The 23542-nt window shown below is 44.9% G+C and overlaps 1 protein-coding gene across 2 annotated transcripts in view; it reads left to right on the forward strand.

Moving 5' to 3' along the window:
• LAMA2 (laminin subunit alpha 2) overlaps positions 1-23542 on the forward strand; it is a 943701-nt gene that overhangs the window by 510982 nt on the left and 409177 nt on the right. For both annotated transcript variants that reach the window (XM_056566521.1, XM_056566522.1), the window contains 2 exons: positions 18124-18235; positions 23141-23254. In XM_056566521.1, coding sequence (XP_056422496.1) covers positions 18124-18235; positions 23141-23254 — 226 coding nt within the window. The remainder of the gene's footprint in view (positions 1-18123; positions 18236-23140; positions 23255-23542) is intronic.

Below are 23542 nucleotides of genomic sequence, written 5' to 3' on the forward strand. Positions count from 1 at the left end.
TGCTGGCACCTCTGTCTAAGTCAAGAACTGTCCAGAGTAAAAGCAAGTCCCCATAGCATAGAGAACCCCTTTAATGACTTTGTTTAATTCCATTGATGTGGTGTCAAAGATCAAATATTTTTGGATCTAACTGTATATGTAAAGACACTATATAGAATGTGGATTAAAATGTTTAAATGGAAACTGACAGATGGATCAACTCCACTAACCTGGTAAAACAACATCACATCAGTCAGAAACACGGCAAGGCATATGGGGGTTAGCTGAATTGCTTTTTTCTATTAAGTAAAACAATGTATTCCTTACTCCAATCCATCTGGCCATTCTTGGGATATAGTACAATTTTGCAATATGTAAAATAAGTCTTAACTGCACTGGAGAAGGGTGTGAAGACTATCTGCACCTGCGCCGTCGCCTGGGTACCTTTCGCGTCACCCTGCTTATCATGGAGAAGAAGATGAATATCGATGAGAGGGTGGCACAAACGGGACTCATAGGACAGTGCATTTTGCAAGATTGTGCTATATCTCAGGAATGGCTGAATGCATTGGAATACATCGTTTTACTCTGGATCACCCGCTCTCTGACCACATGTATACTCAGATTAGTCAGGTTAATCCATCTGTCAATGTCCCTCTAGTGCGATAACCAGCATAGTTTTTACCTCTGATTCTTATTATACCCAGCAAACCTGGCTGTTACGCCGAGCGCTCCGGGTCCCCGTTCCTCCCCGGAGCGCCCGCCTCATCTTCGTTGTTGCAGCGCCCCGGTCAGATCCACTGACCGGGTGCGCTGCGGTCCCGCCTTCAGCCGGGATGCGATTCGCGATGCGGATAGCGCCCGCTCGCGATGCGCACCCCGGCCCCCGTACCTGACTCGCTCTCCCTCGGTCCTGTCCCGGCGCGCGCGGCCCCGCTCCCTAGGGCGCGCGCGCGCCGGGTCTCTGCGATTTAAAGGGCCAGTGCACCAATGATGGTGCCTGGCCCAATCTTCCCAATTAGCTTAATTGGTAATCACCTGTGCACTTCCCTATATTACCTCACTTCCCTTGCACTCCCTTGCCGGATCTTGTTGCCTTAGTGCCTAGTGAAAGCGTTCCCTTGTCTGTTCCTAGCCCGTGTTCCTGACCTCCTGCCGTTGCCCCTGACTACGATCCTTGCTGCCTGCCTCGACCTTCTGCTACGTCCGACCTTGCTTCTGCCTACTCCCTTGTACCTCGCCTATCTTCAGTATCTTCAGCAGTCAGAGAGGTGAGCCGTTGCTAGTGGATACGACCTGGTCACTACCGCCGCAGCAAGACCATCCCGCTTTGCGGCGGGCTCTGGTGAAAACCTGTAGTGGCTTAGAACCGGTCCACTAGCGCGGTCCTCGCCAACCCCTCTCTGGCACAGAGGATCCACCTCCTGCCAGCCGGCATCTTGACAGTAGATCCGGCCATGGATCCCGCTGAAGTTCCTCTGCCAGTTGTCGCTGACCTCCCTACGCTGGTCGCCCAGCAAGCTCGTCAGATCGCCCAGCAGTCGCAACAGATAGCGCAACGAGATCAACAGCTGGCATACTTGACCTCCGAGGCACTGCGTATTCAGTCACAGATACAGCAGCTGCAGCCGCAGATACAGCAACAGCTCCAGCTGCAACTACCATCTCCTCCGCCGGCTCCTGCAACTCCTCCGCAGCAACCGGTCCTTCCTAACCCCTGCTTGTCCCTGCCGGACAAATTTGGCGTAAAGATCGCCCAACGAGATCAACAGCTGGCATACTTGATCTCCGAGACACAGCGTCTTCAGTCACAGTTACAGCAGCTGCTGCCGCAGATACAGCAACTTCAGTCACAGCAGCTGCTGCCGCAGATACAGCAACTTCAGTCACAGCTACAGCTGCAACAACCATCTCCTCCGCCGGCTCCTGCAACTCCTCCGCAGCAACCAGCCGTTCTTAACCCCTGCTTGTCCCTGCCGGACAAGTTTGATGGGGACCGCAATGATTCTGCCACAGCCACAGTCCAGTCCTTCTTCGCTGAGGTCCGTGGTGTCTTCGAGGAGCCTGCCCGAGCTTCTTCTGCCGAGATTGCCCTGCTGAACCTGGAACAGGGTGTTTCTTCCGTTGGCGAGTACGCCATTCAGTTCCGTGCTCTTGCTTACGAGTTGTCCTGGAATAGTGAGGTTCTCTGCGCGACCTTTAAAAAAGGCCTATCCAGCAACATTAAAGATGTTCTGGCCGCACGAGAGACTCCTGCTGACCTACATGAACTCATTCATCTTGCCACTCGCATTGACATGCGTTCTTCCGGATGGCGTCTGGAGCTCCGCCTGGATATGGACTTTGTTCGCACGAAGCGTTTTTTCTCCCCGGCTCCTCTCTCCTCTGGTCCTCTGCAATCCGTTCCTGTGCTTCCCGCCGCGGAGGCTATGCAAGTTGACCGGTCTCGCTTGACACCTCTAGAGAGGACACGACGCCGCATGGAGAATCTTTGCCTGTACTATGCCGGTACCGAACACTTCCTGAAGGATTGTCCTATCCGTCCTCCCTGCCTGGAAAGACGTACGCTGACTCCGCACAAAGGTGACACAGTTCTTGATGTCAACTCTGCTTCTCCACGCCTTACTGTGCCTGTGCGGATATCTGCCTCTACCTTCTCCTTCTCTACTATGCTCTTCTTGGACTCCGGATCTGCAGGAAAATTTTTTTTGGCCTCTCTCATCAACAGGTTCTACGTTCCTGTGACCAGTCTCGCCAGACCCCTCTACATCTATTGTTTTTACAATAAAAGATTGGACTGTCTCGTACGTTTCCACACAGAACCCCTCCTAATTTGCATCGGACCTCATCACGGAAAAATTGAGTTTGTTTTCCTCAGGTTCTTTGGCCCCAAGAAGAGGGGGAGACCCAAGGGGGGGGGTACTGTTACGCCGAGCGCTCCGGGTCCCCGTTCCTCCCCGGAGCGCCCGCCTCATCTTCGTTGTTGCAGCGCCCCGGTCAGATCCACTGACCGGGTGCGCTGCGGTCCCGCCTTCAGCCGGGATGCGATTCGCGATGCGGATAGCGCCCGCTCGCGATGCGCACCCCGGCCCCCGTACCTGACTCGCTCTCCCTCGGTCCTGTCCCGGCGCGCGCGGCCCCGCTCCCTAGGGCGCGCGCGCGCCGGGTCTCTGCGATTTAAAGGGCCAGTGCACCAATGATGGTGCCTGGCCCAATCTTCCCAATTAGCTTAATTGGTAATCACCTGTGCACTTCCCTATATTACCTCACTTCCCTTGCACTCCCTTGCCGGATCTTGTTGCCTTAGTGCCTAGTGAAAGCGTTCCCTTGTCTGTTCCTAGCCCGTGTTCCTGACCTCCTGCCGTTGCCCCTGACTACGATCCTTGCTGCCTGCCTCGACCTTCTGCTACGTCCGACCTTGCTTCTGCCTACTCCCTTGTACCTCGCCTATCTTCAGTATCTTCAGCAGTCAGAGAGGTGAGCCGTTGCTAGTGGATACGACCTGGTCACTACCGCCGCAGCAAGACCATCCCGCTTTGCGGCGGGCTCTGGTGAAAACCTGTAGTGGCTTAGAACCGGTCCACTAGCGCGGTCCTCGCCAACCCCTCTCTGGCACAGAGGATCCACCTCCTGCCAGCCGGCATCTTGACACTGGCTTATTTTACCGTTTTTTCTCCAAATGATTGCTGTGCAGCACAGGTGGTCACAGGCAATGCTGCCGCTTAAAGTGCAGGCTGAGCTCTGTTAATGTGTAGCATGACTTAAGTGCTCACACAGCTTGGCATCCACATACATTTGAATATGGCAGCTCCTTCTCCTACTCTGGTTTCTTCCTATCCCAAGCTGTAATTCATTTCGTGGGATACAGGGACACAAAAACCCACATTATGTGTAGAGCTGCATCTCCAGGCTTGGAAACCGGAAGTTTTCGGGACTGGAGACGTGACTTAACGCCACGCCCCCTCATGATGTAATGTCCCGCCCCCTCCATTCATGTCTATGGGAGGGGGCGTAATGGTGTGGTGTTAAGTCACATCTCCAGTCCCAAAAACTTCTGGCTTCCGAGCCTGGAGACGGCTCCACACAAAATGGGATTGCTGCAGGGAGATCGTAATCAGATATCTTATCCCCTATCCTTTGGATAGGGGAAAAAATGTCTAGAGTCGGAATACCCCTTTAAAGCCAAACACCATATGAAAAACATATGCATATTCTAAATGGCATATGTTAACTTTGGCCCCATTCGAATTTTTGTTTTTATACTCAGAAGCGTCAAGTTATGCATATGCATATGAAAGGAAAAGTCTATAATACAGAGATGTCTACAGTAAAGATCCACATAGAGTCTAAGCCTCTGTTTAGGTTATGTGCACTCTTTTCTTAATGAAGCCTTTTACACAAAATGTATCTATGTCTTAGAACTAAAAAATGGCAATAAAAAGTTCTGTATATTGGAACATCATATTGTCTACAATTTATGCAACTTTTAGTGGATTTAGTAGGCTAAATTGTGTTCAATAGTTTAAGATTACAGAGCAATAGCCTAGCCTTAGGAGAACCTGCCCTTCTCAGGAATTTAACTTTGCAAAGTTTTTTTTATAAATACAAAAACCCGTTGATCCATTCAAGGGTGTCAGACATTATGTTGTCAAAAAATCTGTCTTGCTTTTAGGCTGGGTGCACACACAGAGTAAAAATTATACTATAAACCAGTTTACACAGTTGAGTAGGCCTACAAACTGGGGCCAAAATTACCAGCCACATGTTTTATTGCATAATTTGGTGCATATTTCACTCATTACAGTGCAATTAAAAAGTCCACTGTGTTTTTACAACAAATAGGCCATGCTGCAGATTTGAAAATCCACAGTGTGAGTAGATTCTGATGTGGATTTTTATACTGTGAGGGAGATCTTAGATACTTACAGTTTCACAGTCCTGCAGCGGTCCTGATCTCTTCTGTAGCTCCGGTGCCATTGCTCTGTTAGGGCCGGTTCACATCACATTTTTAGCAATACGGGACCCGACCTGTATGTAATGCATTTCATTGAGCCGACGGGAGTCAAATGCTGACTCTGGTTGGCTCATTTTTGCCCCGTATACGGTTTGCTGACCGGACCTAAAACCATGGTATACCACGATTTTAGGTCCGGTTAGAGAACCATATATGGGGCAAAAATGAGCCGACCAGAGTCATCGTTTGACTCCCTTCGGCTCATTGAAATGTATTACATACGGGCCGGGTCACTCCTGCCAGCCGGATACGGTCCTATATTGCTAAAAATGTGGTGTGTACCCAGCCTTACTATGTCTGCCAGCCCCACTGACAGGGGAGCTGGGTAGCCTTTCAGCAGCGCATATGCCAGGTCAATCATGATGGGTGCCAACATAGCATGCTGTCTGACAGCACCAGATTTGAACAGGCAGTTGCTGTCCACAATCACCTATTAATTGCTGTGCTTCAGATACCTTGCCTGCTTCCCAGATACAACTTCTGGCTTGTGATTTGGACTTACATGTGTTTCTCCAGGACTTGACCCTTGGACCTATTTTTGACCATCCCCCTGTGTGCTGATTTGGACGTTGACATGACAGCCTAGTACTGACTCTGATTAGCCAAATTTGAGCCTTATGTCTTTCTTATTCCTCTACCTTGCATTTAGATAGGAAGGGACCGTTGCTCAGTTGGCAGGGGCAGGGCCAAGGATGAAATTTGGACAAAATGCCCCTACCCTTGTCCTGACATAAAATTTGTTATACTGTACCAATCATATCACAGAAAAAATAATGCTTATATATGCTACTCAATAGGTCATGTAGAAGCTTTACATTTTTTTCTATGTGTCTGGCCTCTGTATTTAGCACACAAATCCCTCTGTTCTGCTGCTCACACATTCTGACATCAACTGCTCAGGAAGGGTCATTTGCGAGGCTATCATTGAGCCCGCCCTCACTCACCATGCATTCACTTCCTCCGTGCTTGGTCTCTTCATCAAATCACTGCAGGTTGCTCTGTAAGCCCCTCCACTCTGTTTTCAGAGACAGGAGTCTGATAGACAGGACAGGAATGAGCACTGAGGAGTGCTAGACCAACCCTCACTTATTGGACTTTGTCGATGTCTGTGCTTCAGCTGGAACAAAGATGATACTGCAGTTGAACACAATTCCTGTATATTTTGGATGGTATGGGGATCCATAGTGGTCTTTTTTTTTTTTTTTTTTTCATAAGCCACAATTTCTATAAAAAAGGAGAAAAATATTTTCATGATGTACATTAGAAAGATTGTTGTCACGATTCGGCTTACAGGTTGTGGATCCACTGTGTCAGCGAGGGATTGGCGTGGACCGTGCTGGTGGACCGGTTCTAAGAGGCTACTGGTGTTCACCAGAGCCCGCCGCAAAGCGGGATGGTCTTGCTGCGGCAGTAGCAACCAGGTCGTATCCACTAGCAACGGCTCAACCTCGCTGACTGCTGAGAAGGCGTGGGACAGAAGGACTAGGCAGAGGCAAGGTCAGACGTAGCAGAAGGTCGGGGCAGGCGGCAAGGTTCGTAGTCAATATGGATAGCAGGAGATCAGGTAACACAGGCTTGGACAACACTAAACGCTTTCACTGGCACAAGGCAACAAGATCCGGCAAGGGAGTGCAAGGGAAGTGAGTAGATATAGCCAGAGAGCAGGTGGAAGCTAATTAAGCTAATTGGGCCAGGCACCAATCATTGGTGCACTGGCCCTTTAAGTCTCAGAGAGCTGGCGCGCGCGCCCTAGAGAGCGGAGCCGCGCGCGCCAGCACATGACAGCCGGGGACCGGGACGGGTAAGTGACTTGGGATGCGATTCGCGGGCGGGCGCGTCCCGCTATGCGAATCGCATCCCCGCCGGCAATGTCAGTGCAGCGCTCCCGGTCAGCGGGTCTGACCGGGGCGCTGCAGGGAGAGAGACGCCGTGAGCACTCCGGGGAGGAGCAGGGACCCGGAGCGCTCGGCGTAACAGTACCCCCCCCTTAGGTCTCCCCCTTTTTTTGTCCGACAACTGCTTTACCTAGGACGAGGACACCGGGAGTGAATGGAGGGTTTCCTCAAAGGCAGGCAGTACAGCAGGAGTGGGAATGGTGAGGGAGCGCAGAGGGTGAAGCTTGGCACGGGGCAGTGTGTCACCAGGACGGGGGCCATGAGGAGGCACTGAGGCTTGCCTGACGGGACTGGGAGGGGGGGAGAGGCATTTCTTATGGCAAGCAGAGTCCCAGTTCTTGATCTCCCCGGTGGTCCAGTCAAGGGTGGGAGAATGAAGCTGGAGCCATGGCAGACCGAGGAGGACCTCAGAGGTGCAGTTGGGAAGGACAAAAAATTCAATCAATTCGTGATGGGGTCCAATGCACATTAAGAGGGGTTTTGTGCGGTAACGCACGGTGCAATCCAATCTAACTCCGTTGACCGCGGAAATGTAGAGCGGCTTGACGAGACGGGTCACCGGGATGCAGAATTTATTCACCAAAGAATCCAGAATAAAATTCCCAGAGGCACCAGAGTCCAAGCAGGCCACGGCTGAGAGGGAGGAGTTAGCAGAAGGAGAAATCCGCACGGGCACCGTGAGACGTGGAGAAGCAGACTTTGAACCAAGAGATGCCACACCCACGTGAGCTGGGTGCGTGCGTGCGTTTCCTAGACGTGAAGGACGAATAGGGCAATCCACCAAGAAATGCTCGGTACTGGCACAGTACAGACAAAAATTTTCTTCCCTACGGCGATTCCTCTCTTCCTGGGTCAGGCGAGACCAATCCACTTGCATGGCCTCCTCGGCGGGAGGCCCAGGCGTAGATTGCAAAGGATACTGTGGGAGAGGTGCCCAGAGATCTAAGTCTTTTTCCTGGCGGAGCTCCTGATGTCTCTCAGAAAAACGCATGTCAATGCGGGTGGCCAAATGGATAAGTTCTTGCAGGTTGGCAGGAATCTCTCGTGCGGCCAGCACATCCTTGATGTTACTGGATAGGCCTTTTTTAAAGGTCGCGCAGAGAGCCTCGTTATTCCAAGATAATTCGGAAGCAAGAGTACGAAATTGGATGGCGTACTCGCCTACTGAAGAATTACCCTGGACCAGGTTCAGCAGGGCAGTCTCGGCAGAAGAAGCTCGGGCTGGTTCCTCGAAGACACTACGGACTTCAGCGAAGAAGGACTGGACTGTGGCTGTGGCAGGATCATTGCGGTCCCAGAGCGGTGTGGCCCAAGACAAGGCCTTTCCTGAAAGAAGGCTCACCTTAGACCGTTCTGTAGGAAACAAGTCCGACAACATCTCCATATGCAGGGAACATTGAGACAAAAATCCACGGCAGAGTCTAGAGTCCCCATCAAATTTGTCTGGCAGAGACAAGCGGAGGCTAGGAGCAGCCACTCGCTGCGGAGGAGGTGCAGGAGCTGGCGGAGGAGATGGTTGCTGCTGTAGCAGAGGCAGAAGTTGCTGTAACGTGGCGGTCAACTGCGACAGCTGCTGTCCTTGTTGGGCAATTTGCTGTGATTGCTGAGCGACCACCGTGGTAAGGTCAGCGAGACTTGGCAGCGGCACCTCAGCGGGATCCATGGCCGGATCTACTGTCACGATTCGGCTTACAGGTTGTGGATCCACTGTGTCAGCGAGGGATTGGCGTGGACCGTGCTGGTGGACCAGTTCTAAGAGGCTACTGGTGTTCACCAGAGCCCGCCGCAAAGCGGGATGGTCTTGCTGCGGCAGTAGCAACCAGGTCGTATCCACTAGCAACGGCTCAACCTCGCTGACTGCTGAGAAGGCATGGGACAGAAGGACTAGGCAGAGGCAAGGTCAGACGTAGCAGAAGGTTGGGGCAGGCGGCAAGGTTCGTAGTCAATATGGATAGCAGGAGATCAGGTAACACAGGCTTGGACAACACTAAACGCTTTCAATGGCACAAGGCAACAAGATCCGGCAAGGGAGTGCAGGGGAAGTGAGTAGATATAGCCAGGGAGCAGGTGGAAGCTAATTAAGCTAATTGGGCCAGGCACCAATCATTGATGCACTGGCCCTTTAAGTCTCAGAGAGCTGGCGCGCGCGCGCCCTAGAGAGCGGAGCCGCGCGCGCCAGCACATGACAGCCGGGGACCGGGACGGGTAAGTGACTTGGGATGCGATTCGCGGGCGGGCGCGTCCCGCTATGCGAATCGCATCCCCGCCGGCAATGTCAGTACAGCGCTCCCGGTCAGCGGGTCTGACCGGGGCGCTGCAGGGAGAGAGACGCCGTGAGCGCTCCGGGGAGGAGCAGGGACCCGGAGCGCTCGGCGTAACAATTGTTTTACCAAGATGTATAACCTCTAAAAGGTTTTTAATTCTGACAGTACCCGTTTAAACCTATTGTTCTGTAGATAAACAGGACAAAAAAGTACAAAAATTTTTTGGGGAAGAATAGTGTCATTTAACATTTCTTCAGGTATGCAGCAGAGTCCATGTATATTATGTCTTACTATCATGCTGCGTTCTATAAAAAGAAAAAAAAAGTAGAAACTGAACAAGGTATCTAATGTTCTATATCAAATGTTTAGGAAGAGAATTGATAAAAATGGAAAAGAAGAAAAAGGAAGTCAGGTTTGTAATCTGGGCAGATGACAGCATTCTGGGGAACCTGTCCTTTTATTGCTTTCTAATATGCAGGACAGATGGGACATTTAACGTGGCATGACTGTTCATTCCCAACCAACAATATAGCCTGTCTCTGTCCAGCTATGCATGAAAGTAAACCAACAGAGTTCTGTCATTTGATTTTATGGGTTGCATTTTGTGATATTTTGGCTGTTTGCAATTGCTCTGTTAAAGATGCTCTGGTTTTCCAGAAGCTTTTCTAACATTTGTTCGATTAAACCAAGTATGTAATAAATAGGCAAGCTATAAAAGCAGTCTATTCTTATTGCATATAAATCTGAGTATTAGAAAGTAAAAAATGTACATTACGTGGTACATTGCATTTTTGTTTTGCAAAATCCCCCTTATATTAAAAAGCATAGTTGACCACACTTTTCAGTATAGTTCAATACATGTAAAAAAGATAGGCTGATATTTACTTGCAAAATCTATAAAAAAAAAAAAAAAAAAGACAACATTCTTACAGTATATTTGATAATTAACCTCTTATGGACATGGGACATAAATGTTTGTCCTGGTGCCCTGGTCCTTAATGTACAATAATGCCCTGAGCGGAGTTTGATCAATTTAAATGTCTGCTGAAGGTTGCACAAAAAACAATCCCTTAAATGGGTATGCAGCTGGACATAGCAAACAGATATGTTTTTTAAAAAGCATAGAGGAAAAAATAAAAATACAAAAATGGCATGGCCCTGCGTCATAGCTGGTCGGGACCGGCCTCTAACAACAGCCAGGACCAGTGGCTAATAGCACGCGACACTGATCGTGGTGCCGTGCGCTATTAAGCCTTTAGATGCGGTGTTCAAAGTTGATCGCAGAGTCTAAAGTGAAAGTGAACTACTCCCGAGTAGCTTAGTGGGCTATTCGGAACCGGAATAACGGCGTCCCGAACAGCTGTAGGACACGAGGGTCCCTACCTTCCTCCTGCATGTCCGATCGCCGAATGACTGCTCCATGCCTGAGATCCAGGCATGAGCAGTCAAGCGGCAGAATCATTGATCAATGTTATCCTATGGGATAACAATGATCAATGTAAAATATCAGTGTGTGCATTGTTATAGCCCCCTATGGGGGCTATAACATTGCAAGAAAAAAAAAGTGAAAAAAAAAGAGTTAATAAAGATCATTTAACTCCTCCCCTAATAAAAGTTTGAATCACCCCCCTTTTCTCATAAAAAAAACTGTGTAAATAAAAATAAACATATGTGGTATCGCCACGTGCAGAAATGACCAAATTATAAAAATATATAATTAATTAAACCGCACAGTCAATGGCGTACTCGCAAAAAAAATTCCAAATTCAAAATAGCATATTTTGGTCACTTTTTATATAATGAAAAAATGAATAAAAAGTGATCAAAAAGCCTGATCAATACAAAAATGGTATGGCTAAAAACTTCAGATGACGGTGCAAAAAATTGAGCCCTCATACCGCCCTGTATGCAAAAAAAATTAAAAAGTTGTAGGGGTCAGAAGATGACAATTTTAACCCCTTGACGCATATGGACGTTTATGAACGACCATAAGCGTCTCCTGAGGTATGAGGCAGGTGAGCATGCATCATACCCGGTGGGTCCCGGTTGCTATAAGCAACCAGGACCCGTGGCTAATGCCGGACATCGCCGATCGGGCTAATGTCCGGCATTAACTCTTTAGACTCGGCGATCAAAGTTGATCGCCGCGTCTAAAGTGAAAGTAAAAGCTTCCCGGCAGCTCAGTCGGGCTGATCGGGACCATCTCTGTAAAATCTCAATGTCCCGATCAGCTAGGACACAGCAGAAGCGTGCCTTACCTGCCTCCTGTGCGTCCAAATGGCGATTGATTGCTCCAAGCCTGAAATCCAGGCTTGAGCAATCAATCGCCGATAACACTGATCCCTGCCTTTGAATGCAATGGCAGTGATCAGTGTATTGAATCAATGTACTGCATGTTATAGTTCCCTATGGGGGCTATAACATTGCAAAAAAGAAAAAAAAAAGTTAATAAAGATCATTTAACCCCTTCCCTAATAAAAGTTTGAATCACCCCCCTTTTCCCAATAAAAAAAAACTGTGTAAATAAAAATATAAATAAACATATGTGGTATTGCCACGTGCGTAAATGTCCGAACTATAAAAATAAATCATTCATTAAACCGCACGGTCAATGGCGTACGCGCAAATTCCAAGATAGCGTATATTTGGTCACTTTTTATACCATAAAAAATGAATAAAAAGCGCTCAAAGAAACCGATCAAAACTAAAATGTTACCGCTAAAAACTTCAGATCACAGTGCAAAAATGACCGCTCATACTGCCCCGTACATGGAGAAATAAAAAAGTTATAGGGGTCAGAATAGGACAATTTTAAACATTTAAATTTTCCTGCATGTAGTTAGGATTTTTTTCAGAAGTACGTCAAAATCAAACCTATATAAGTAGTATATCATTTTAACCGAATGGACCTACAGAATAAAGATAATGTATAATTTTTACTGAAAAATGTACTGCGTAGAAACGGAAGCCCCCAAAATTTACAAAATGGCATTTTTTCTTCCATTTTGTTGCACAATTATTTTTGTATCCGTTTCACCATAGATTTTGGGGTAAAATGACTGATGTCATCACAAAGTAGAATTGGTGGCGCTAAAAATAAGCCATTATATGGATTTTAAGGTGCAAAATTTAAAGTGTTATTATTTTTAGAAGGTGATGAGGAAAAAATAAAAATTCAAAAAAATGAAAAACCCTCCATCCTTAAGGGGTATAAAAATTTTGCTGCATGTAGTTATGATTTTTCCCAGAAGTAAGACAAAATCAAACCTATATAAATAGAGTATCATTTTAATCGTATGGACCTACGGAATAAAGAGAAGGTGTCATTTTTACTGAAAATGTACTGTGTGGAAGCGGAAGCCCCCAAAAGATCCAAAATGGCGGTTTTTCTTAAATTTTGTTTCACAATGATTTTCTGTTTTGCCGTAGATTTTTGGGTATAATGACTGATGTCATTACAAAGTAGAATTGGTGGCGCAAAAAATAAGCCATCATTTGGATTTTCAGGTGCAAAATTGAAAGAATTATGCAAAAATGGAAAAACCCAGAGTCCTTAAGGGGTTAAGGACTACTCCGGGGATTTTTCAAATCAACTGGTGAAAGAAAGTTAAACAGATTTGTAAATACTTCTATTAAAAATAAAGCCTAATCCTTCCAGTACTTATCAGCTACTCATACTACAGAGGAAGCTGAGTTGTTCTTTTTGGTCTGACCACAGTGCTCTCTGATGACACCTCTGTCCATGTCAGGGACTGTCAAGAACAGGAACAAATCCCCATAGCAAACTTCTCCTGCTCTGGACAGTTCCTGATATGGACAGAGGTGTCTGCAGAGAGAACTGTGGTCAGAAAGAAAATAATTATTCAACTTCCTCTGTAGTATACAGCAGCTGATAACTTTAACTTACTACTTTAACAGATTGGTAAATTTTCGTTGATACTTTCTTGGCGACAAATTCAAAAATTTCATGAAAAAATAGAACATTTTGCATTTTTCTAACTTTTAAGCTCTCTGCTTGTAAGGAAAATAGACATACCAAATAAATTATATATTGATTCACATATACAATATGTCTACTTTATGTTGGCTCAGAAGGGAAGGAGCGACAATGGGATTTTGGATAGTGAATTTTGCTGAAAGGGTTTTTGGGGGGCATGTTGCAATTAGGAAGCCCCTATGGCTTCATAACAGCAAAAAAAAAACACATGGCATACTATTTTGGAAACTACACCCCTCATGGCACATAACAAGGGGTCCAGTGAGCCTAAACACCTCACATGTGTTTGACAACTTTTCCTCTTTTTTTTCACTTAAATGCATTTTTCCCCCAAATTTATCATTTTTACAAGAGGTAATAGGAGAAAATGTCCCCCGAAAAATTGTAACCCCATTTATTATGAGTGTGGAAATAGCCCATGTGTGGATGTAAAGTGCTGTGTGCGCGCACTACAATGCTCAGAAGAGAAGGAGCCACATTTGGCTTTTTGAAAGCTAATTTTGCTGAAATGGTTTTTGGGGGGCATGTCGCATTTAGGAAGCCCCTATGGTGCCAGAACAGCAAAAAAAAAAAAAAAAAAACACATGGCATACTATTCTGGAAACCACACCCCTCAAGGCACATAACAAGGGGTACAGTGAACCTTTACACCGCACAGGTGTTTGACAACTTTTTGTTAGTCGGATGTGTAAATTAAATTTTTTTCCACTAAAATGCATTTTTTCCCCCAAATTTACCATTTTTACAAGAGATAATAGAAGAAAATTCACCCCCAAAATTTGTAACCCCATTTATTATGAGTATGGAAATACCCCATGTGTGGATGTAAAGTGCTCTGCGGGTGAATTTAGTTGAAATTTTTTTGGGCGGCATGTCACATTTATGAAGCACTTATGGTGCCAGAACAGCAAAAAAAAAAGTCCCACATGGCACACTATTTGGAAGACAACATCCATCAAGGAACATAACAAGGGTTATAGTGAGCCTTTACACCCCACAGGTGTTTGACAAATTTCTGCTAAAGTTGGATGTGAAAATAAAAAAATATATTTTTTCACTAAAATGCTGGTGTTATCCCAAATTTTTCATTTTCACAAGGGGTAATAGGAGAAAAAGCCTCCAAAATGTTTTATCCCCATTTCTTCTGAGTATGGAAATACCCCATATGTGGATGTAAAGTGCTCTGTGGGCGAACTACAATGCTCAGAAGAGAAGGAGCGCCATTGGGCTTTTGGAGAGAGAATTTGTTTGCAATGAAAATCGGGGACCATGTGCGCTTGCAAAGCCGCCATGCTACCAGAACAGTGGACCCCCCACATTTGACCATATTTCTTAATCTACACCCTTCACGGAATGTAACAAGGGGTGCAGTGAGCATTTACACCCCACTGTTGTTTGACAGATCTTTGGAACAATGGGCTGTGCAAATGAAAAATTTAATTTTCATTTTCACGGACCACTGTTCCAAAAATTGGTCAGACACCTGTGGGGCGTAAAAGCTCACTGCACCCCTTGTTACATTCTTTGAGGGGTGTAGTTTCCAAAATGGGGTCACATGTGGGGGGGGGGTCCACTGTTCTGGCACCATGGGGGCTTTGTAAATGCACATGGCCTTCAATTCGAGGCACATTGAGCACTTTACCTCCACATGTGGTGTTACAAATTTTGGGGAGATTTTTTCCTATTAACCCTTGTGGAAATGAAACATTTGGGGTGACAGCATTTTAGTGAAAAAATACAAATTTTTCATTTTCACGTCCAACTTTAACAAAAAAAATTCAAAACCTGTACCACTATACCTCTTGTAATGTTCCTTGAGGGGAGTAGACCCCAACTTAACATTTTCATTAGGAGTAAATGGAGAAAAAGCCCACCAAAAATTGGGAGGCAATTTCTCCCAAGTACGGAAATACCCCATATGTGGCACTAAACTGTTGCCTTGAAATACGACAGGGCTCCGAAGTGAGAGAGCGCCATGCGCATTTGAGGTCTAAATTATAGATTTGCATAGGGATGGACCTGGATGCAAGAATCACACTTGCCTGTAATACCATATACAGTACCATACCATACGTTTTTCATTTTTATTGGGGGGGGGGGGGGCGGGGGAGGGAACTGTGTAGGGGTATGTTTATATGTAGTGTTTTACCTTTTATTTTGGGTAGTGTAGTGTTTTTAGGGTACAATCACACTGGCGGAGGTTCACAGCGAGTTTTCCGCTGGGAGTTTGAGCTGCAGTGGAAAATGTGCTGCATCTCAAACTTGCAGTGACAAACTCCCTGTAAAGCCCTGCCCGTGTGAATGTACCCTGTACATTCACATGGTGGGGGGGGGGGGGCTCTAGCTGTTGCAAAACTACATCTTACAGCATGCCTTTGGCTGTCCGTGCATGCTGGGGGTTGTAGTTATGCAACAGCTGGAGGCACACTGGTTACAAAAAACTGAGTTTGTTTCTTAACTCAGTGTTTCGCTTCCAGTGTGCCCCCAGCTGTTGCAAAACTACAACTCCCAGCATGTACGGTCTATCAGTGCATGCTGGGAGTTGTAGTTTGCAACAGCTGGAGGCACACTGGTTGATAAACACTGAGTTAGGTAACAAACTCTATGTTTCGCAACCGGTGTGCCTTCAGCTGTTGCAAAAACTAAAACTCTCAGCATGCAGTGACAGCTGAAGGGCATGCTGAGACTTGTAGTTATGCAACAGCTGGATGCATACTATTACAACTTCCAGCATGCACTTTGGCTGTCTGTGCATGCTGGGGGTTGTAGTTATTTCTAGCCAAACAACAAAACGGCAAAACAATACGTGCCGTATGTAGGTCCCGGGGGTACCGATATATAACCAAAAACAAAGAGACCCACAATACTAATATTATTTCAAAAAGTATAACAATCTTTATTAGACAATAAAAAACAAACAATTTAAAAATAGTAAAAGGCAGAGGATGACCTTACGCAGGAGACAACAAGTGCCAGTGGACCTGGTATGGGCGATATAGGCATTCAGTCAAGAACATACATAATGTAAGACTGGCATGGCTGCACACTTCATGATATCGTAACAATAGATATAATATCTAACATACATTGATGTAACATAGGGAGCAGCAATGCAATATAACAAACATAAATAGGGACCCAAGATGGGTAATACCTAAAAGGACTACCTGTCATATACCCAAAGGCCAGGAACACCAAGCACCAACACCCAAATGCACGTTTCGCGTTTGGGCTTCGTCAGGGGTTGTAGTTATGAAACATCTGGAGGCACACGGGTTGGGAAACACTGAGTTAAGTAACAAACCCGTGTGCCTCCATATGTTGCAAAACTACAACTACCAGCATGCCCAGACATCCGAAGGGCATGTTGGGAGCTTTAGCTATGCCACAACTGGAGGAGAACAGTTTGGAGATCACCGTGTAGCGGTGTCCACACTGTAGCCCTCCCGATGTTGTAAAACTTCAACTCCAAGCATGCCCAGATTGCCCAGGTATGCTGGGAGTTGTAGTTCGGCAACATCTGAAGGGCCAGTTGTTACAGACATAACTCCCAGCATGCCTGGACATCTGGAAGGGCACAGCTAGGAAACCACTGAACAGTGGTCCCCAAACTGTGGCCCTCCAGATTTTGCAAAATTACAACTCCAAGCATGCTCAGACAGCCGAAGGCTGTCTGGGCATGCTGGGAGTTGTAGTTTTGAAATTTCTAGAAGCAGCAGTGAAGATCACTTTACAGCGATTTTCACTGCTGCCTCTGACACCGCCGCCTCTGCCTCCGCCTGCCTGCTGCCTCCTTTCTGCCGCCGGTCTCCACGTGATCTTAGGTAACTGCCACCGGTCCCGACCCCCCAGTCAATGGCCTCCCCAACCGTCGTCGTCATCTTCCCCCACTCTGCCCGGACTTCCAGGGACAGCAGAGCGGGGGATCTGAACTTTCACCCCCCTGCCCCTGCCCTGCGATTCGCCGGTCAGTCCTGACTGGCCATTTGCAGGGGATAGGAGGAGGTGGCACCCCTGCCACCTCACTCCTATCCTTTAGGATGATCGGGGCTGTCTCCTATTTTCCAGGTGATCAGGTCATCAGAGACCCGGTCAGCCTGGAAGAGCTGTGATTCGCTGGTCATAATTGACAAGGGGGGGATCTCAGCAGGTATCCGGGGTCTACAGGGACCGGAATTCCCATGGGCGTACAGGTATGCCCTTGGTCCTTAAGTGCCAGGACGTCAGGGGATACCTGTACGTTCTATGTCATAAAAAGGGATTTCCCATCCTGTAAAGTTAGGGCGTTAAGCCCTATCCACAGGACAGAAGATAACTATCTGATTGCTGCGAGTTGACCACTGGAGCCCCCAGTGATCACAGAAACCCAAGACCACTGTTAGAATGGAATGGTGGGACGCGCATGGACATCACAGCTCCATCCATTGTCCATGGAAGTGTTCTGCTGTTTCTGCTGCTCCTATAGAGAATGAATGGAACGTTGACATATGCCCTTTCCACCATTCCATTCAAATGAAAAATTTGGGTCCACATTCTTAAAAACATGAGAGCCCCATCAGTCTGACCCTCATGACCAGATAATTATCCCATATCCTGTTGATAGGGGATAATTTTACACAATTTATCACTAGAGACATTATAGAGATAATACCTTAATTCCAGATCACCTAGAACTGGTTACATAGTTACATAGTTAGTATGGTTGAAAAAAGACATACGTTTACTTAGGCTTTTTATATATTTGTGTCATATAAGCTGTTTTACATTATATAATGGGTGCCAGTGGCAAACAATTGGCATATTTACTTGTAACAGGGTGCATTAGGCTTCTAGCATGGTGGATTTAAAATGCATGCAGCATTGTTCTTGCTGTCAATTTTGATTGAATGACTTTTAGAGTCTCGCAGGTGAGCCTTCAAAACAAGTGTGAATTCATCCTTACTGATCACTGTTCTTTTGACTGTTACGTTTTAGGTTAAGTTCTGTAACCCTTGAAGTAGCTGAAAAATTAGCGCTCGGCGGACGCACAGCTTTTGATGTGGAGATATGTCAGTGCCCTCCTGGATATAGTGGTACTTCTTGTGAAGTAAGTTTTAATCATAATTTATGAATGGGCCCCAATTTTTATGCTGAGATGTTTTTGCAGTAAACTTTGTGTATTTCATTATGAGCTATCTTCCTGCAGGTTTTTACCCATGTACAATAAGTGAGTTTTGTACACTTTTCTGTGAGTGTCCAGTAATCCCTAATCTCTAACAATGGGACAACTATATAATCTACTAGGTCAGCTGAATGTACAGATCAGATCAATCCCTGCTTCTGAGCACTGAGCAGCACTATACTTGCTGATTACTCTAAACAGAAAATTAGATTCCTGTTAAAATAGAGAAGGTGCTGTTTCTGTGTTGCATCTCTCCTTATCTACGATGCATTCAGAAGCCTTCAGACACTACCGTTTTTTCATGTTTTGTTGTGTTGTGGTCTTGTGTTAAAAAAAAAAAAAAAAAAGAAAAGAAAATTTTTTATCTCCATTTATCTGCACTAAATATCCCACAATATGAAAACAGAATTTAAGAAAGGTTTGCTAATTTGCGTAACAAAAAACATCCAGAGGACTCTTAGAATGTGAAAAACAAAATTATTTGGTATGATTAAAACCAGTATTTAAGTTTTTGGCCTCAAATCTAAGCGCCAAGTCAGGGCACCCCTTTACCCTAGCTGCCCTGTCCGGCAGAATCCATCCTGTGACCCCTGGGTCCTGCGAGTACTTATCAGCTGCTGCTATGATCCACAGGAAGTTATTTTCTTATTGAATTTCCTTTCTGTCTGACCACAGTGCTCTCTGTTGACACATCTGTCTATTTTAGGAACTGTCCAGAGTAAGAGCAAATCCCCATAGAAAATCTATCCTGCTCTGGACAGTTCCTAAAATGGACAGAGGTGTCAGCAGAGAGCACTGTGGTCAGACAGAAAGGCAACTCAATAAGAAAATAACTTCCTGTGGATCAGAACAGCAGCTGAAAAGTACTGGAAGGATTAAGATTTTTTAATAGAAGTAACCTACAAATCTAAATTTTTTTCCAGTGGAGTATCCCTTTTAACAATTGCCATATCGACTTTAGGAGACCACCAGAGTCTTTCAAGCTTTTTTAGCTTAGCCTTATAAATCTGGTTAGGCCATCTACCCACGTAAAGGCCTCAGGCCCATAGAAGTGGATGGAGCCTGACCCTCGGTCTGCACTAGCTGAATTCATTTTTCAAGTCTTTCCAGAAGGAAATATTATCTATCTTAACTCTGGGGAATCATAGTCGAGATGAGACAGAAATAGAGTTTTTTGACCCAAATATACATGTCCTTAAAGGGGTAGTCCAGTGGTGAAAAACGTATCCCCTATCCTAAGGATAGGGGATAAGTTTGAGATCGCGGGGGGTCCGACCGCTGGGGCCCCCTGCGATCTCTCTGTACGGGGGCCAGGCTCTCCGCCTAGATAGTGGGTGTCGACCCCCGCACGAAGCGGCGGCTGACACGCCCCCTCAATACATCTCTATGGCAGAGCCGGAGATTGCCGAAGGCAGCGCTTCGGCTCTGCCATAGAGTTGTATTGAGGGGGCGTGTCGGCCGCCACCTCGTGCGGAGGTCGACACGCCCCCTTCCCGCGGGCTGTCGGTGCTCCGTACAGGAGATCGCAGGGGGCCCCAGCGGTCGGACCCCCGCGATCTGCAACTTATCCCCTATCCTTAGGATGGGGGATAAGTTGCTCACCACTGAGTCACCACTGGACTACTCCTTTAATAGTTGTCTCTTCAGAGGTCGGAGGGATAGGTCGGTATAACAGACAAGTTGTGTAGTCACTGTCATCAGGCAGCGGATTGTCACCATTTTGCACAGTAGGTGTCTTCTTTTAGCAGAGGCTTTGCTCCCAGATCTCTTCGAATCCACAGAGGAAAAAATTGATTCTGAATCTACAATAAAATCCTGAAGAAAAATAAATCGTAAGATGGAGGATAAAGCCACATTCTACAGCAACAAACACAGTGAAACAAAAATAGTGCATCGCAGAAACAGACCTGCAGTACCAGTAACAATCAGCTACTTGAAAAATGAGATCAATCCAGCATCCTTATAAAGAGGCTAGGAGGAACAGACATAAGCCTCTCCTGAGAGGCTAATAAATAATAATAATAATAATATACATGACATATATATAGTCTGAACCAACCTCCTTATATAGAGGCCAGGATGAACAGACATAAGCCTCTCCTGAGAGAGACATGATAATAATAATAATAATAATAATAATAATAATAATAATAATAATAATGATAATAATAATAATAATGCAGTACAACATGCATGACATATCTATAGTCTGAACGCCTCCTTATATAGAGGCCAGGAGGAAGCAGATAGAAGCCTCTCCTGACAGAGGCTAAAAATAATAATAATGCAATATACATATATTATACATGACATATCTATAGACTGATCCAGCCTCCTTATATAGAGGCCAGGAGGAAGACAGACATAAGCCTCTCCTGACAGAGGCTAAAAAATTATAATAATAGTAATAACAATAATAATAAAAATGTAATATACATATAACATACATATAAAATACATGAAATATCTATAGTCTATCTATTAAAAAAAGAATATAGCAGGAGCAACAGCTTATCTTTATCCAGTAGAGAGCTGGCAGTCAGCTGATCAGTCAGTTGATCATAGTCAGCTGATCAGTCAGGTGATCCCGCAGTCAGGTGATCCGCCAGTCAGATGATCCTCTACATGAAGTCACTCCATATAACAGCAGATATATCCCCCAGCACATGCTTATATACATGCAGGGGAGCGAGTAAAACCATCATGACTGCAGCGAGAAGTAATACAGGAGAATTCCCTGTACAGAAGTGGCACACATCCCGCCCAAGCCGGAGACAGATAAAAGGCATAGTGTCACGTGCAGCAATGCTGCCCCCAGCTCTAACAGCAAGGAGTGTGCCAAAAACACACAGCAGAGCTGAGTGAGTCCTATAGTCCTGCTCACAGGACATAAAAAACTGTGGTTACAGGGAGCCTTATATCCCCTTGTGGGGTGGGGGGGGGGAGGCTCTTGTTACTCAGGTTGTTTATTATTAAAATTCCCCTAAGGTCCTGCAAACTCACAGGGGTGGAGTTACCCCCATCAATGTGCTGGCAGATGACAGGGAAATACATATGTATATATATATATATATATATATATATATATATATATATATATATAAAAACCAAAAACAGGCGCAGCACTCTCAGAGAGAGTGCTGCGCCTGTTTTTGGTTTTTGTCTATGGAGGACCTTGATCAAGTCTTTTTTTTGGACGCTGGCACCACCATTGTTTGCTGGATTGGATAAGTAGTGCTGCATTATTTTGGGACTTTATATATATATATATATTTTTTTTTTAAATGTTATATTTAGAACATTAAGAGTAATTAAAATCCCCCCCCCCTTCCCATTTTTCTAATCTAAACTAAAGTCTAAGCTATAAAGAAATAAACATATTTGGTATCACCATATGCAAAAATGTCTATACTATTAAAATATTATGTTATTGATTCCGCACATTGAGGAGCAGAAACAAAAAAAAAAAAAAAAAAACAAATGCAGAAATAACTTATTTTTTGTCATATCCCAGACAAAATGTAATAAAAAGTGATCAATAAGTTCCATTGACAACAGTAGGGTGCTATTCCAGCTACAAGTAATGATTCTAAGCATTTTTTTTTCAAGTTTACGTCTTTTATACGGAGTCAAACATAGGAAATATTACATACATTTGGTATTGCTGTAAATTCACAGAATAAAGATTGTCAGATGTCCTGCACAATAAACAGTGTAAAAACGAAATCCCACAAAAGTTGTAGAATTGTGTGTTTTCTTTTTTTTTTTATTACAGTCTACAAATAATTTTCACTCTACATGTTATGTTAAAATGAAGGGTGTCTTAACAAAGTACAGTTAAGAAGCACACACATGTATTTTTCCTGCTGCAGCTGTTTTGACGCTCACTAGATCCCCATTAAAGGGGTGCTCCGGTGGAAAGCTATTTATTTTAAATCAACTGGTGCCAGAAAGTTATAAAGATTTGTAAATTACTTCTGTTAAAAAATCTTAATCTTTCCAATACTTATCAGTTGCTGTATACTACAGACAAAGATCTTTTATGTTTTAATTTCTTTTCTATCTGACCACAGTGCTCTCTGCTGACTTTCTCTGTTGTAAACAGCAGCTGATAAGTACTGGAAGGATTAAGATTTTTTTTTATAGAAGTAATTTACAAATCTGTCTTTCTGTCAGCAGTTGATTTAAAATAAATTGTTTTCCACCAGCGTACCCCTTTAACTCTACTTCCTGGTTCCATGTTGATACACAGGAAATTCCCACTGGTGGGTTACTGGCGCAGCCAGTGGTAGACTGAGTGGGCATTTCCTGTTTTTTAAGAAGGGACCAGGAAGTGGAGACCAGTTGAGACCCAGGGAACATGGGAATGGCAGTGATAGGGGATCGAAAGTTAATGGCGCTGCACAACCACTTTAACACGATACAAAACATTTGGGTCTAGATAAGCTGATTTTTACTTGAATACTCATACTTCTATAATAAGATAATTTACTAATATAACCAAATATCTCAAAAATTATTAGTCCTCCTGACTAAGATTAGCATACAATCTAAAAAAGTTTTGTGCTGGATATCTGATTCTTTTAAATTATTTTCTTATTCTTTAACATTCTTTCCAATATACTCTTTCTACCTCCTCTTTCTTTTTTCTTCCTTTCTTTGCTACCTCAGAAGAGAGCTGAAGCTTATGCTCCATTTAGCCTTCCATTGAAAGGGGATGGTAAGGTCAGTCGGAACGCACAGCATGCACATTTATCACTAGATAGAGGAATAGTTTAACTAAAATTTTTGCACAATATTAGTCTGTAACTAAATCTTTCTCCTTTGCAGTCCTGTTCTCCAGGACACAGACGGGTTAATGGCACCCTCTTTGGTGGGAATTGTGAGCCATGTCGATGTTTTGGTCACTCTGACTCATGTGATGATATTACCGGATTCTGCAACGTAAGTACAATACAGACACACAAAACAGATGCAAACTATGAAAGTTGCCAACTTCAAGGAAATTCACTTTAAGATCTGTGTTTTATTCCAGCTTTAGTCCTAATTTAAAGAGAACCTGTCATCAGACCATTTTTTCTAAACTAACTCAGATTATATTCCCTAACTACTTCTAACACCCCTCCTGTCCTTAAAGGGTACCCTCATCAAATAAACTTTTGATATATTTTAGATTAATGAATGTTGAATAACTTTCCAATAGCATGTTAATGAAAAATATGCTTCTTTCTC

The sequence above is a fragment of the Hyla sarda genome, chromosome 3 (assembly GCF_029499605.1).
Source record: "Hyla sarda isolate aHylSar1 chromosome 3, aHylSar1.hap1, whole genome shotgun sequence".
NCBI classification, from domain to species: domain Eukaryota; kingdom Metazoa; phylum Chordata; class Amphibia; order Anura; family Hylidae; genus Hyla; species Hyla sarda.